The sequence below is a fragment of the Belonocnema kinseyi genome, chromosome 8 (assembly GCF_010883055.1).
Source record: "Belonocnema kinseyi isolate 2016_QV_RU_SX_M_011 chromosome 8, B_treatae_v1, whole genome shotgun sequence".
NCBI classification, from domain to species: domain Eukaryota; kingdom Metazoa; phylum Arthropoda; class Insecta; order Hymenoptera; family Cynipidae; genus Belonocnema; species Belonocnema kinseyi.
In genome coordinates, this window is record NC_046664.1 from 80,341,456 (window position 1) to 80,355,923 (window position 14,468).

At 36.7% G+C, this 14,468-nt stretch overlaps 1 protein-coding gene across 2 annotated transcripts in view; it reads right to left on the reverse strand.

Annotated features, from left to right (window-relative positions):
* Positions 1 to 12,531: 12,531 nt before the first annotated feature.
* Positions 12,532 to 14,468, reverse strand: part of LOC117178985 (lysosomal alpha-mannosidase-like) — a 37,884-nt gene continuing 35,947 nt past the window's right edge. For both annotated transcript variants that reach the window (XM_033370586.1, XM_033370585.1), the window contains exons 17-18: positions 14,078 to 14,227; positions 12,532 to 13,136 (exon numbers count right to left, since the gene is read on the reverse strand). In XM_033370586.1, the coding sequence (XP_033226477.1) occupies positions 12,885 to 13,136; positions 14,078 to 14,227 (402 nt within the window). In that variant the 3' untranslated portion in view covers positions 12,532 to 12,884. The remainder of the gene's footprint in view (positions 13,137 to 14,077; positions 14,228 to 14,468) is intronic.

A 14,468-nucleotide genomic window follows, 5' to 3' on the forward strand; every position in this document is an offset into this window, starting at 1 on the left:
GAATTCAAGATATTCATGGAATTCAATGACTTCAAGAAATTCACGGAATTTGTAGAGTTCGCCTAATTATTGAACTTATGAAATTCACGCATGAATTCACAGAATTGTATGAAATGTATGAAATTAATGACATTCGTGGAATTCGTGGAATTCACGGAGTTTACAAAATACACACACTTTTTGCCCAGTGGGCACAAAGTTTGGCGACGTCTTTACGACATCGTTACGACATCTTTACGACAGCTTTACGACATCCTATGTCCATGTCGTTAAGGTGTCTTTGCGACATCGTAAATAAGTCGTATGATCTGACGATCTCTTTACGATATCGCAAAGACGCCGAAACAGCATGGACATAGGATGTCGTTAAGATGTCGTAAAAATGTGGTAACGACGCCGTAAAGACGTCACCAAATTTTGTGCCCACTGGATTAACAAAAGGCATACATACAGTAAATGCGAAAATCAGGTTTTAGGCAGTGAATGGAAACTTGGTGTTTTTTTGTTTTTGTTTTGTGTATGAGGAAGAAAAATCTTCGGAAAGGCACCCAGCAGAAGGCTGGGTAATGTCAGATTTTTAAAAATGAAACCCCTTCTGTTTTGGCCTTCCTAAGTCTGCGGAAACCGCTTTCGCATTACTTCAGAGATTTAGTTCACGGGCCAACGCACCGGGGCGGTGCAGCGCTCTCCGTCGAGAATTTTCTTCAACTTTCGAATTAACTTACTTACCCATTTTTGGTATCCGGTGTTAGGTGTTCAGTTTCATTCGTTTTCGGCTCTACTTCAGTCTTTCTTCTTGAACGTCGATGGCGGACGCTGTGGAGCCATGTTATGGCAGACTAACGCCTTGTGCCCCTACTGACTGCACCGCCAGCAGCTTTTGGGACGATCTTCTCTTTTGTATTCTTTAGAAATTTGACCAAACTAGTGGCAGCGATAAGTTCCCCGGGTTTCAACAGTTAATTCTTTTACCTGGCAACTTAACCATCCCACCTTCAGTCTAGCCACTTTCTACAATATAGCATCAGGCGCATCGCCAATCTGTGAAAAAGCCTGTATGCACCTCCTGATCCTTCTTTTGGTGATGTTTATCTTTGGGGAACTTCCTCAACTTTTTGTCGCTTCCACGAAGTCGCGAACTATTAATTGAGCTCTTGGAATTAGGTGCCTAGCTCAACCTTTATCCCCCAAAATATTCCCTCAACACGTAGCTAAAACTGGCTCTCTCCCCTGCTTTAGCTCTTACTTCGAGGAGAACTTCCCCTGCCTGGGTCTAATCGATGCTTCTGACATCCACTTCAAGTTTTTCGGGCTTAAAAGATGTATGCACATACTTTAAAATGCTGGCATATGTCTGCTCAGGGGCAGGCTTGATGATAAGAACCTCGCTAGGTGCTATTCTCTTTTTTAACTTCCACCGCCGCTCGGTTTGACGGTTTCAGCAAATTTTCTGGAAGTATAATCTTTCTTTTCCTTCCGATTTCTTCGCTTTCTTCAACTCTTAGCCTCATTAAAGCCTCCTGACTCTTTCGCTTGAGTTTGCTTTGAGAGCATCCTTGAAAGCTTTTTCCTGAGGTTTCCGGTCTGACCTTGTATTTGCTGCTTCGCTAGAAGCATCGACTTCAAACCTCAGATTACTGCAGATTTCGCATATCTCCTCTTTTGATTTATATGCAATTCTTAGAAGTATCTCCATTTTAGTGAGTTCTTCAGTCACTGGCTTTATGAATCAAAGACATTCTACTAATTTTAACGGCAATACAGCCATGTGCGTCTCATCCCCTATCGAATGGGTACTAGTTTTTTGTTGTGTCCTCCTGACAGAGTCCATTTCTGCCAGAACTACCAATTCCTCCACATACAAGTTGTGCGATTGCCCCCCCCCCCTCCACCGAATTCCGCGGGGCCAGCGTCGACCAACATGTCTTGAACATGATCAAAATCCACGGTGAGATCTTTCCTCACTTAGGGTATATTGTTTTTATCAACACTCTCCATGTTTACTTGATTTTGGGGTTCCTTCCCCAGACGTTCCTCTTAGACTCTCTTATCTTCATTCTTTACCTGACTGACTTGTGAAGCCCCATTCTTTGCCTGTCTGGCTTGGGAGACCCCATTCTTTACCTGTCTGGCTTAGTGGGACAACGAAGAAGATGAAATGCAAAACTAGAAGCATAGAAGGTAGGGACAGGTAGGCCCCAGTTAATAGTGATTTGGGAAAAGTAAAAGACGCTTTATAGCATAATTTAAATTATAGATTAGGTAATTGTGATTATGATGAAAGAATAATTCTTCTAAGGGATATGATTTAATGGATAAACAACCACAATCAAAATACAGAAACGGTAATAGGTAATTTTGATAATCTAAGAACAAATTACCACGGAGAGAGATTAGTTGACTCATGCTTAGAAAAAGGCTTGTATATTAGAATTTCTTGTATAGTGAACTTTGAAGCGGTTTTCCTCAACACAGGGAAAGGGTTTGAAGGCCAGAGTAAGGCTCGCAGGCACAAGTTGGGTAGGTCGGGCTGAGGAAAACCGAGGACGATCCCATGAAAAAACGGCAACACACTGGGCTCTCGCACTTGCTTTCCTATATAAAAAACTGACTTAAAATATCGCAATTTGTACGAAGACAACAAGAATCACATACTTCCTTCAAATTGTAAATTATTACAGATAGTTCAACTAACTACCTCCAATTTAAATCACTTCATTATCTTCATTAGAACTGAAGATACTGCTGTCGCATATTTATTCACAAAAAAACGAACAACTATTTATATTTTGCAATTTTTCGACGGCAATCTGCTCAGAAATGTTTAATGTACCAACATGAATTTTTTCAGATTTTTCCTATTATTTCTTCAATAAAAAACTATGCTTCAAAGTTCACTGTTTTTAAAAGCTTTCAAATTTCCTCACCTTTCATCGAATTTTCAGATCTGTAAGCTATAAATAATTTTTTGAAATATTACTTTTCGGCTCATTAACGTACAACATTTGTACCTATAAAATGATACCTCTTTCATTAACCTACCATTTTTTCTTCACATACTTATTCAACGTCAAAGCCAGACGACTCGAATTTTGTCGCCGATAGTAGATCGATCTAAAAAATCTGTACCTCCTTCCTCCCTTTACTTCTCTTCTCATTGAGTGAAGTTACTCCAACCCTGAAAGGAAAATATTGAGAATTAATGGAGTTGGATTTAAGTTGGTTGAATTGGAGTGAATTGAAGTGGATTGAATTGAATGATCGGATTAAAGTGGATTGGAGTGAATTGGATTTCTGTGGCTTACATCAGTTTAAATTGAACTCCCTTTAGACTTTTTAGATGGATAGAAAGATAAACGTTTATTTTTCGGCCTGCTGACCTTAAAAAATTTTACTTGCTTACACTTCCATTTTTTACAGAATTTTCGTACAATTACTTCTTAAGAATTAACATCCATTTGCACCGTCTATTTATTCCGTTCGCTTTTATAGCCTAGCCTTCCTCGCCTCGCTCACATGTCGGCATTTTCTCGCAATCCCTCACATTGCCAGCCTCCGTGACTAACACCTAATACTTATAAACTATTTAAAATATTTACAGTTTTCTTAGACCTACATCCTCTCCTATTGACAATCTTTTCATCTCTATTCCTCTTCCTCCTTTCTTCTCTTCGTCTCTCAGTTCTCTATCCATTCCGTGCTGCAAGACGTCAATATTGTCAAAAGTACTCCTTCCCTTCCTAAATTCCGCCTGCGTTTCCGGAAATATTCCTTTCCCCTCAACATCCTTCCGCAACTTATCTGCCAACAACATCGCATATGTTTTGTACGCTGTATTTATTAGCGCAATTCCTTTATAATTTTCCTGCCTCTCCCTATCCCCTTTTTCATACAATGGTACGATCAACCCCCCCCTCTCTCTCTACCCTTCTGAGAATCCCTCTCCCTCCATACTTTTTTCACTATCCCCTTTATCCTCTCCCTTAGCTCCTGTGTGCCAAACAGCTACGCTTTGTTTTCTACCCCGTCCAGCCCTTCTGCCTAACATTTTCAAACTTCCTTACCTGATTCTCTATCTCCTTGTCATTCAGCTCTTTATCATCTTCCTTCCTAGTTTCTCTAATTACCTTAACTATCTCCCATGTATCTGATCCCTGAAATAAATCTTTCAAAAATTTCCACCATTCGTCACTCCCTATCTTCTTACTTATCCCCACCCTACGTTTCTTAAGCCTATTAAATATCTTCCACGCATGCCCTTCTGTCTTCATACTTCCCAACTTCTCTTGCAGCTCTTTTTCCTTTTCCTGCTCTTTCTTCTTACAGATCACTCTAAACTTCTTCCTCATTTCTACGTACTCCTCCCTTTTTGCAGTTTCCTTTTTCCAATTTTTGTACTTGTTTTTCACCTTTCTCTTTATCATTTTACATTTCCTACCCCACCACGACTTCATTCTTCCTTTCTTGTTCTTTCTAAATACCTTCTTTTGCACACTCCCTTTTTCTTTTCGATCCTCTCATATCTCATCCACCGACTCCATCTAAAAGATAACGTTGCCCAACTGCTCCTGATACTTCTCTATTGCCTCTCTCAGCCATGCCACTCTCTGCCCTAAAGACCATACCACGCGCCACCGTCCAGTTTCTTTCCTCTATTTAGTGTCTTATAATCCTCTTATATCCCCTTACACCCCCCTCTTCATTTATTATCTTAACCTTCTTTTTTCTTTCGAAGCTCGCCCCTTCCCTCTTTCTCCAAGTAAGTCTTCCACCCTTTATTTAACCCTTTCACCCCATTCTTATTGTACACACTCATATATTTATACGTTACCCCTCTAATCTTTACTGCCCTTGTTTCACGCCGTCCCCCTTTCACTCTTTATGTACTTCTTCCTATAATCCAGCCCTAACCTTGGTTATAATTCCGCCACTAGCCCTTAATTTCCTCTTCACTCTGACCACCTCCTGCAGCCTCCTAACTTATGATCAACTGGATCGACTCCAAATCGTACTGCAACTTTCACATTCTGCTGAAAAAGTACCACTCACAGTCCTGGTATCACAAATTACTATTTCTTCATGCAAAAGCGTAATGAATTTCTCTTTTCATAGGTTGTTTATCAGAGCCGGCAGGATCAGGATATTCTTCTGAATCGTCAGAACATTCTATCTTTTGGAAGAAAATGATTGTATCAAACCACAATGCTTTAGTGCTAAAGGATCATAATGAAATGGTGATCGATATTATGCTTCAAAATGGGAAGAAACGTCCAGAAATTAACCCAGATATGTTCATAGTGCGTGCTAGAGATCGTGTGCACAATTTTGATTATATTGAACTCTATGATGACGCTGGAAAGAAGCTCATCGCACTTTATCCTTTCAATGAAAAAAACCTTGAAATTTTAAGGAAAAAACGACAGAATCAAGAAAAGCTACCACATCCAGCTTTTGGAGGACATTTAAAAGTAGATTGAAACTAAAAGACCTCTTTTCCAATTTAGAAACATTCAAATTGAAAAATGTTCACCCATCTATTTGAATAAAAATATTGAAAATAAAAATGTGTCTTTTTCGGTTCAGAAAAAACTTGGTTAATACGTACCTTTAATCTGAAGGACAATGTCTACATTAAATAATAAGACCCTCTTAAACTCTTGAACTCGTTCCAAAAAGCGGAAAACTTTTTTTTTAATTTTTAAAATTTTCACAAAACTGTGCAATGAATGGCGGTTGTAGAGATATTTTGGCTCTTTAAAAGAGAATATAACATATGGGAAAGTTTAAAGAAAAATTAAAGAATTTCTTATATTTTGTACCTCGAATTCAATTCATTACATGACTTGGGAAAGTTATAGCAAAACATCTTGCCAACCCAGTGGGCATACAATTTGGCGACGTCTTAACGACATCGTTACGACATCCTTACGATAACTTTACAATCTCCTATTTCCATGTAGTTAGGGTGTCTTTACGATATCGTAAATAAGTCGTATGATCTGAAGATGTCTTTATGATATCATAAAGTCACCGCAACGACATCGACATAGGATGTCGTAAAGTTGTCGTAAATATGTCGTAATGAAGTCGTAAAGATGTCGCCAAATTTTGTGCCCACTGGGACATCATTTTTCTAGCCAGTTTTTCGGCGTTACCCATTTAGGCAATATTGGACGTTAGTATAAGATATATAGATATTTTTCTTCACCCGAATTTCTTGAATATCACGTGATTTTCTCACATTACAGTTTTCATAGGTAGTCAAGCAAATGTTTCCGAAGGTAATTTTTCGTTTGTGTTCTCGTTTAAAATTCGAGAAAGGAGCTTTATTGTTTTAAGTAAAGCTAAGTCATTAGAGAATATTTAGTACACTGGAACCTTGACATACCGCCGGTTCCAACTCGGGAATGACTTACAAATAGGTTTGGGCGTAAATCAAGGATGTAAAAACGTAAACAGTCAGGGCCGTGTGAAACATTCGCAGTATGAATACATATTATATTAAGCAAAATATGCGCGTGAGTCTTTGCACAATCCGTTCTGTAACTACAGAATTGCGCAAATCGGCTAAGCTCACAGCACCTCTCTCATTATTTTAGAGGCGCTATATCCAGGTCCGTTATATTAAGGTTTCAGTGTATAAATATAGGTTCAAATCTATTTCAAATTACTCAGCCACCGTTCGGAAAATCTGAACAGAAAGAAATGAAGATCGCGATGTAAATTGTCGTCCGCCAGCGTGCAGGCGATTTCAAAATAGTAATACAAACTTTTGCGTACGAACGCGTCGCGAAGAGGGCAGCAATCCCATAATACATTTCGCTCGTGACACGATTTCCACCAATCAGAGTTTGTTGTCACAAAATTTTTTATTTATACCATGACCTAGAAAAGTTATATCATAAATCTTAAATTTACAACACACAACCTTTAAAGTCTTATATTTAATTCGAGTTGATGAAATTCATAAAATCTTCATCGGTTCCGATGACATGACAAAAAATATAAAAGTGAGTCTACATCCGTTTTCAGTTGACAATCATCCCCGTCTAGATTCTCTGTCTGATAACTTTGGGTTTTGCCACGAGATGAAGTAGTGGTACAGGATTCAAGAAACTGCTGTATTTTTCTTAAAAACTTCTTGTGCGGTTATATTCTCTTTAAAAAGTTAAAAATATTGTCATTAGGGGTTATATGATACGAAATTGTATAATCTTTCTAATTCCAGTGTTCCGGCGCTAATCATTCAGGTAATTTTGGATATCAGTATATGACTTAGATATTTTTCTGCAACTTAATTCATTGCCTATCGCGTGATTATTTCATATTCCGATTTTAATTAGTTATATAGAAAATGATTCTCAAAGATGCTTTTCATTTATGTTCTCGTTTAAAAGCTATGTGAGAGACTTTATTTCGGTTATTTGGTACAATGGAACCTTGACATACCGCCGTTGCTGTCTCGGGTATGGTCGACAAATAGCTTTGGCGGCAAATGAACTATATACAAACTTAAACAGTCACATCCGTGTGAAACATTTTGAGTTTAAATACACATGGTGTTGAGCGAAATATGTGGTTGAGTGTTCTTATTACCCGTTTTGTAGCTACGAAACTGCCCAGTGGGCACAAAAATTTTGCGACGTATTTACGACATCGTTACGACATCTTTACGACAACTTTACGACATCATATGCCCATGTCGTTTCGCTGTCTTTACGATGTCGTAAAGATATCGTCACATCATGCGACTTATTTACGATATCGTAAAGACACCTTAACGACATGGACATAGGATGTCGTAAAGTTATCGTAAAGATGTCGGAACGATGTCGTAAAGATGTCGCAAAGATGTCGTAAAGATGTCGTAACGATGTCGTAAAGACGTCGCCAAACTTTGTGCCCACTGGGTGCGCAACTCGAACAAACGTATGCGCGACGAAGCGCACACTAGAATAAATATCGTCACCATGCCCCTCTCTTGACCGTTAAGCTCTCTCACTGCCAATTGCTTTCAAGGAAAATTCTAGGAAGACGGTATATGTATGACGTTATTTGAAGATTCAAGTGCGTATGCACATAACAGTAAATCTATTTAAAATTTGTCAGCCGCTGTTTACGAAATTTTTCAGGTTAGGATGAAGATCGCGAGCTACAGTCTAATTCTTACATTTACGGTTTATCTGGATTTTGATGGTAAATATAATATAATAATTATGAGCTCACCATATGTTGCGATTTCCTGAACATATCATATTTTTTAGGCATGCGAATTTTCTACGAAAGCTTTTTTTGAATTTTTCCGGGTTCTTGTGTGGATTTTTGGGAATTTAATTTTTCTATTTCCTCAATGAAAAAAGCATATAGTCAGAGTAAATTTGAATAATATCGTTGCCCATGAAAGCGCTTAATCAAAGAACGCGACTTTGTAACGTTTTCATTATTATTAAAATTTTAATAATTTAAATTCTTTAATTTTAAACAGTGAATATAACATTAAACTTTTTCTATAGGGAAATATCGTTTTTGCATCACCCACCTTGAAAATGAGAACTTCTATTCCTCTGAATGATATATAAAGTACTTCAATCTAACAGACTGTGCGGAAATAATAATGGCGCATGCGCAGCTTGATACATGTCTAATATACGTAACTTCGTTCACCGCCAAAATAAAAAATATTCTGTGAAAAATGTGTGTATTTTAGGATGCACGGTAGAAGTGGAACTTCGAAAGAATGTTTAGGTGGAATGAATTACCTAAATTCACGGAATTCAATAAATACTTGGGATTCGTGAAATTCAGGGAATTTATATTGTTCATAGAATTCAAGGAATTCATGTTATCATAGAGTTCACAGAAATCATGGAATTCGCGTAATCAATAAAATTCCTGAAATTCACGGAATTCATGGTGCTCGCGGAATTAAATGAATTAATGAAATTCGCAGAATTCGTGAAATTCATTGTATTCGCGGAATTAAAGGAATTTACCAAATTTATGAAATTTGTGTAATTTGCAGAATTCGCGAAATTCATTTTATTCGTTTAGTCTGCGGAATTTATAGAATTCACTGTATTTGCGGAATTCATTTAATTCGTAAAATTTGCAGAATTTACGGAATTCATAGTATTCGTGGAACTTAAGGAATTAGTTGAATTCATGGAATTTGTGGAATTCATTGAATTTGTGGAATTCATTGAATTCATTAAATTCGTGGGATTCGCGAAATTAATAGAATTAAAGGAATTCGCAAAACTTGTAAAATTTTCGGAATTTATAGTATTCGCGGAATTAATCAAATTCATTGCATTCGTGGAATTCGTGGCATTTTCGGCACCATTTTTAAGCTTTCTTATTTAAAATTTTAAATTAGTGTTTCGAATGAACAATTCTAAGGTAGTTTAATATTTTTGTAGGACTTTAAAATTAATTATTTACCTTCAGAAGCCTAACTCAAACTACGAACAAAATGCTGTTATGCCTTTTAATGCTAATGGCCCTGAATCTATAAGTTTTTTCTTTTTTAAACATTTATTTGTGGTTTTACATTGAATAAATTCTAAACTGTTTTTTAAAAGTACTAGGCGTGAATTTTTTGGATTCTTTAATATTATTAAGAGACTTGGAACATAACATGTAGTTATCTGAAAGAAACCTTTGTGACTACTTTTAGTTAGAAAATTTAATGGATGTTATTTTTGAAGAAACTTTGAAAATGTTTCGTCAAAATTACTGAGGGGGTGGAGTTTTGGATTTGTGTGTATTATTATGGTGTGAGGAACATACCCTAAGGTTTGTTGAAGGAGACTCGCGTAAATATTTTTAATACAAGATTTATTGGCTGTTTCACATGCAGAATTGTCGGAACTGTTTCCTTGAAAGTACTAGGGGTAAATTTGGGGGTTATATAATATTATTATGGGGTTTAAAATATAACCTGGAATTTCTTCAAGGTGAATTTTATGGCTATCTTTATATCAAATACTTATTAACCGTTTTGCATAAAGTCAAATCCGAACTGTCGTTAAAAGTACTAGGGATCAATTTTGGGAGATGTTTAATATTAATAAAGGGTCGAAGACAGAGATAGAAAGAGAAAGAAATTTTCTTGCTGAAAGTTCTAGGGGTGGTGTTCGGAGATAATTAAAAAAGCAAAACTGTAGGAACTTTAAGTTTGCAAACAACTGTAATTATTCAAGCACTTGCATGTTTATCTGCTCTTAATAAAAAATGGCTTTTTTTGTTCTTTGAAATATTCTCAACAATCATGCAAATTTTATTCTGGTAAAAATTATTTATTCATTCAACAAATTCTAAACAAATTATTTTTATTAAAATTCCTCGAACATTATTGCAGAGCTTGTTTTATAGTGAAAGTGAGCATGATCTACAACATTATCTTCTGTTGAGATTGTTGAATAACAAACGTGGTTGAAAAACTTTATTCGTAGAAGCCTCGGTGGCTCAGACCATACCGTGTCAGACTTCTATTCAGGAGCACTGGGGTTCGATCCCATAATGGGTATAAACAGAAATTTTCCTATGTACTGCCATCAAAGGTTTGGTTGTTCGAAACCCACCTTAAACCATAATCTTCCTTAAAAGAGGCTACTTACCTGATAAGGATTAAAAAGGCTCTACGTCTAGAGCCTAACCTTATGACTCACTAGTTGATTTTGAGAAAACTGATTCGAAGTGTGCTTCCCCAGTAGGCACAAAATTTGACGACGTCTTCACGACATCGTTACGATATCCTATGTCCATGTCGTTTCGGTGTCTTTGCGATATCGTAAAGACATCGTCAGATCATACGACTTATTTACGATATCGCAAAGTCACCTTAACGATATGCACATAGGATGTCGTAAAGTTGTCGTAAGGATGTCGTAACGATGTCGTAAAGACGTCGCCAAACTTTGTGCTCACTGGGTCGAATCTGTACATCTAAATGACGACGTCAGTGAAAACGCTCTGACCATCCTAGCATTGCCTTATTCCCTCTAAGGCCAATTTCAGAGGCTGCTGGACTTTGCGGTACTTTGCGGTACAAAGAGGTCCGCGGCATTCACTGTGAAATGGGGTACGCCTGGCACCTTAAAGTTATATCTCCAGAATGTTGGAAACAACGAAGTCCACGTAGATCTAAATACTCAGGTACAATAGGCTTTATATCTTGAGCATCAGGGGGAGGGATATTTACGGCCGCCTCCCACATTAAATACAAGTGAAATACTTTATTTATGAGAAAACTTCAAAACAAATCAATGATAATATTTAAAGAGACGCAGATACGTTCAGTTGTTAATATAGTTTTAAAAAACAATCTAATCAATTTTATTGCATCATTTTTATAGGTTATTCAGCAGAGCGGCCAAGATTAGTTGATTCTATCGGTTGGGAGCTAGAGATTATAAAAACAAATTTGATTATATTGTGCACTATAATGAAGACCCAGTAAGCACAACATTTGGCGACGTCTTTAAGACATCGTTACGACATCTTCACGACAACTTTACGATATCCTATGTCAATGTCGTTAAAGTGTGTATACGATATCGTAAAAATGTCGTATGATCTGACGATGTATTTACGATATCGTAAGGGCACCGTAACGACACGGACATAGTATGTCGTAAAATTGTCGTAAATATGAGGTAACGATGTCGTAAAGACGTCACCAAATTTTGTACCCACTGGGGATGGAAAGGCCATCGCACTTTCCCCTTTGACGAAACGATACCTTAACATTTTAGCGAAAAAACGAACTGCTCGATAACACCTACTACATCCAATTTTTGGAGGACATTTAAAAGTAGATTAAAAACCAAATTTCTCTATTCCACTTTAGAAAAAAATCAAATTAAAAACATTCCCCCTACTTTTCATCTAAAAGAAAATGTTTTAAATAAAGAATGTAATCCTTTTTTTCAATCTTACATCAACCTCAACATGTTTGGCTTCAAAAACATGAAGTCGAATTTAAAAAGAATATAATCGTGAAATGTGCTTCGATACCAATAGCCCAGGCATCTAGTAGTTTTTTCATTGTTGCAACTTGGTAGAGAACATTTCCCTGCGAAAGCGTTTTATTTAGTGATCTGAAGAAATTACTTGCTGATAAACATATCCAAAATTAAACATTGATGCCCAATTTGGAGCATCGAATTAAAAATTTTGTTATGAAACAATTTATTAGGATCCATAAATCATTCCTAAATAACCATTACTCTTACATAACTTCAACATTTTTATTTTACAAAAAGAATAAGGTAATAAACAATGATAACGTAATAATACAATTATAACAAAACTAAGAATAAATTAATAGTAATACTAAAACTTATCGGAAAATATGTTCTAGACTGACTGATAGTACGCTGATCCAGTGGGCACCAAGTTTAGAGACGTCTTTACGACATCGTTACGACATCGTTACGACAACTTTACGACACCCTATGTACATGTCGTTAAGGTTTTTTTTACGATATCGTAAATAAGTCGTATGGTCTGACGATGTCTTTACGATATCGCAATGACACTGAAACGACATGGACATAGGATGACGCAAAGTTGTCGTAAAGATGTCGTAACCATGTCGTAACGACGTCGCCAAATTTCGGGCCCACTGGGGAGCGTACTATGTATTGCAAATGAAAAAGCACATCAATCGTTTATTTTAGTACACCTTATTCATTCAGTTTGAATTGCCTAAAATTATTTAATCTCTTGATACATTTACGTAATCAATTTTATAGTAGAAATTATAAAATTTAAATTTTGCACGTAAATAAGTGTAAAGAAGCAGGAAAGTAAGATTTTTGAAGAAAATTAAAATTCGTCAAAAGCGGACTTAGCACCGTTTATCTTTCCCTGCTTTAGTATTACATATACCTGGGATCAGTATTACTAACGCGTGGTGAAACATTCACAACAAAGGTACGAATTTGCTTGGGCATCAATAGCACTTCCATCTCATTTCTGATTTTAGAATTGATGGGATTAACAGTATAATTGTTTCCTACTACATAGTCTTTGTCGGGAACCCATTTGAGACGCTCCATATCCTCCAACCACTGATTACCACCCAATGTCGTTTCATGAACTCCAGTTACGATAAAATCTGAGAACAGGTCCTGAAAGATATTTTGTTAAATTTAATAAAAATATGTAATTCGACATGTTTTACAAGGTAGCTATTATTTATTTAGGAAAGGGAAAGAAAAATGGTTTAAGCAATCCAAAAGGGCAGATATAGAGGCAGGGAAAAGAAAAAGGAAAGGAAAATAGAAAGGGCAAGGGGCCGAGACCAGGGGGTAATTAGGGATAGAGCATGGATATCACCTGAGATAGGAAAATGTATAATTATAGGGAAAGGAAAATAGCGAATTCCAACGATAGGGACTGAATCAGCGACGAAGAAATAAAAAAGGGACAAGGATAGGAACGGAAACAAGAGGAAGGACCGTGACGGCAAATATTGAACGTCAAAAGGCACAGCTTCAAGGAAATAGAAAACTCATAGAAGTGGGAACAAGTGCTGGGCAAGGTATATGAAAAGGCACAGGAAAATGAAAGGGGACAGGAAACTAAGATGGAACAAAGACAGGGATGGTGAAAGGAATATGAACTGGATCAGTAATATAAAAGGGGGCTGAGTCAAAAAAGCAAATTCAGAAAGTAAGGAACAGAGATAAGATCATTGACAGGTAAGAATACGAGAAAACGGTTAGAGAGGGAATCAAGAAGTAAATAGGGACAGGGAAAAGAAAATACAAAGTGAAAAAAATGGGAAAAGAGGGAAAGACAGTGTGAGGACAGAAATAAGTATAAGTTTATGAAAAAGAACAAGCCCTGAAAAATGAAGAGAGAGGGATATGACAGAAATAGGGGAAAGGACATTCAAATGGATCTGGAGATAGTCACGGTCAGCAGCAAGCTGGGAAATTAAAAGGGATAGCGACAGGAACATGGGTGAAGCCACAGATAGGGACTACCTCAAGCACAAGGAAATAAAAAGGAAGAGAAAAATTAACAGCGACAAGGGTTAGGGAAAGGGGGAAAAAATTAAACGTGCCTGTAGATTTATTTTAGCTGGCTTAGAATATTCGATTGATTCGCCTTCTTCGAAGAGATGCTCCAATCTCAACAAAACACTTCCATCTTTCCAAGGTTCTAGAGTCAAGATATGAATGTTGGAAGGCAACCTTTCAGCCAGACCAGAACTCTGTAAAATGTGAAATAGAAATAATATTTATTCCGTTTTATGGAAAAGTCTCTTGTAGAAAAGTATATTCGATGAATCATTTTATCTTGTTTCTCCAACCACTCTAGGTAAATAAGTTCAGTTCATTTATTTATAACATAAAAATTGCACAATGAACAAATGATTTTCCTTTTTATCTCATACTCAGGTTTTTCTCTTTAATTCTAAAAAGAGAACTTTAAAATCGATCAGCAATTTGACA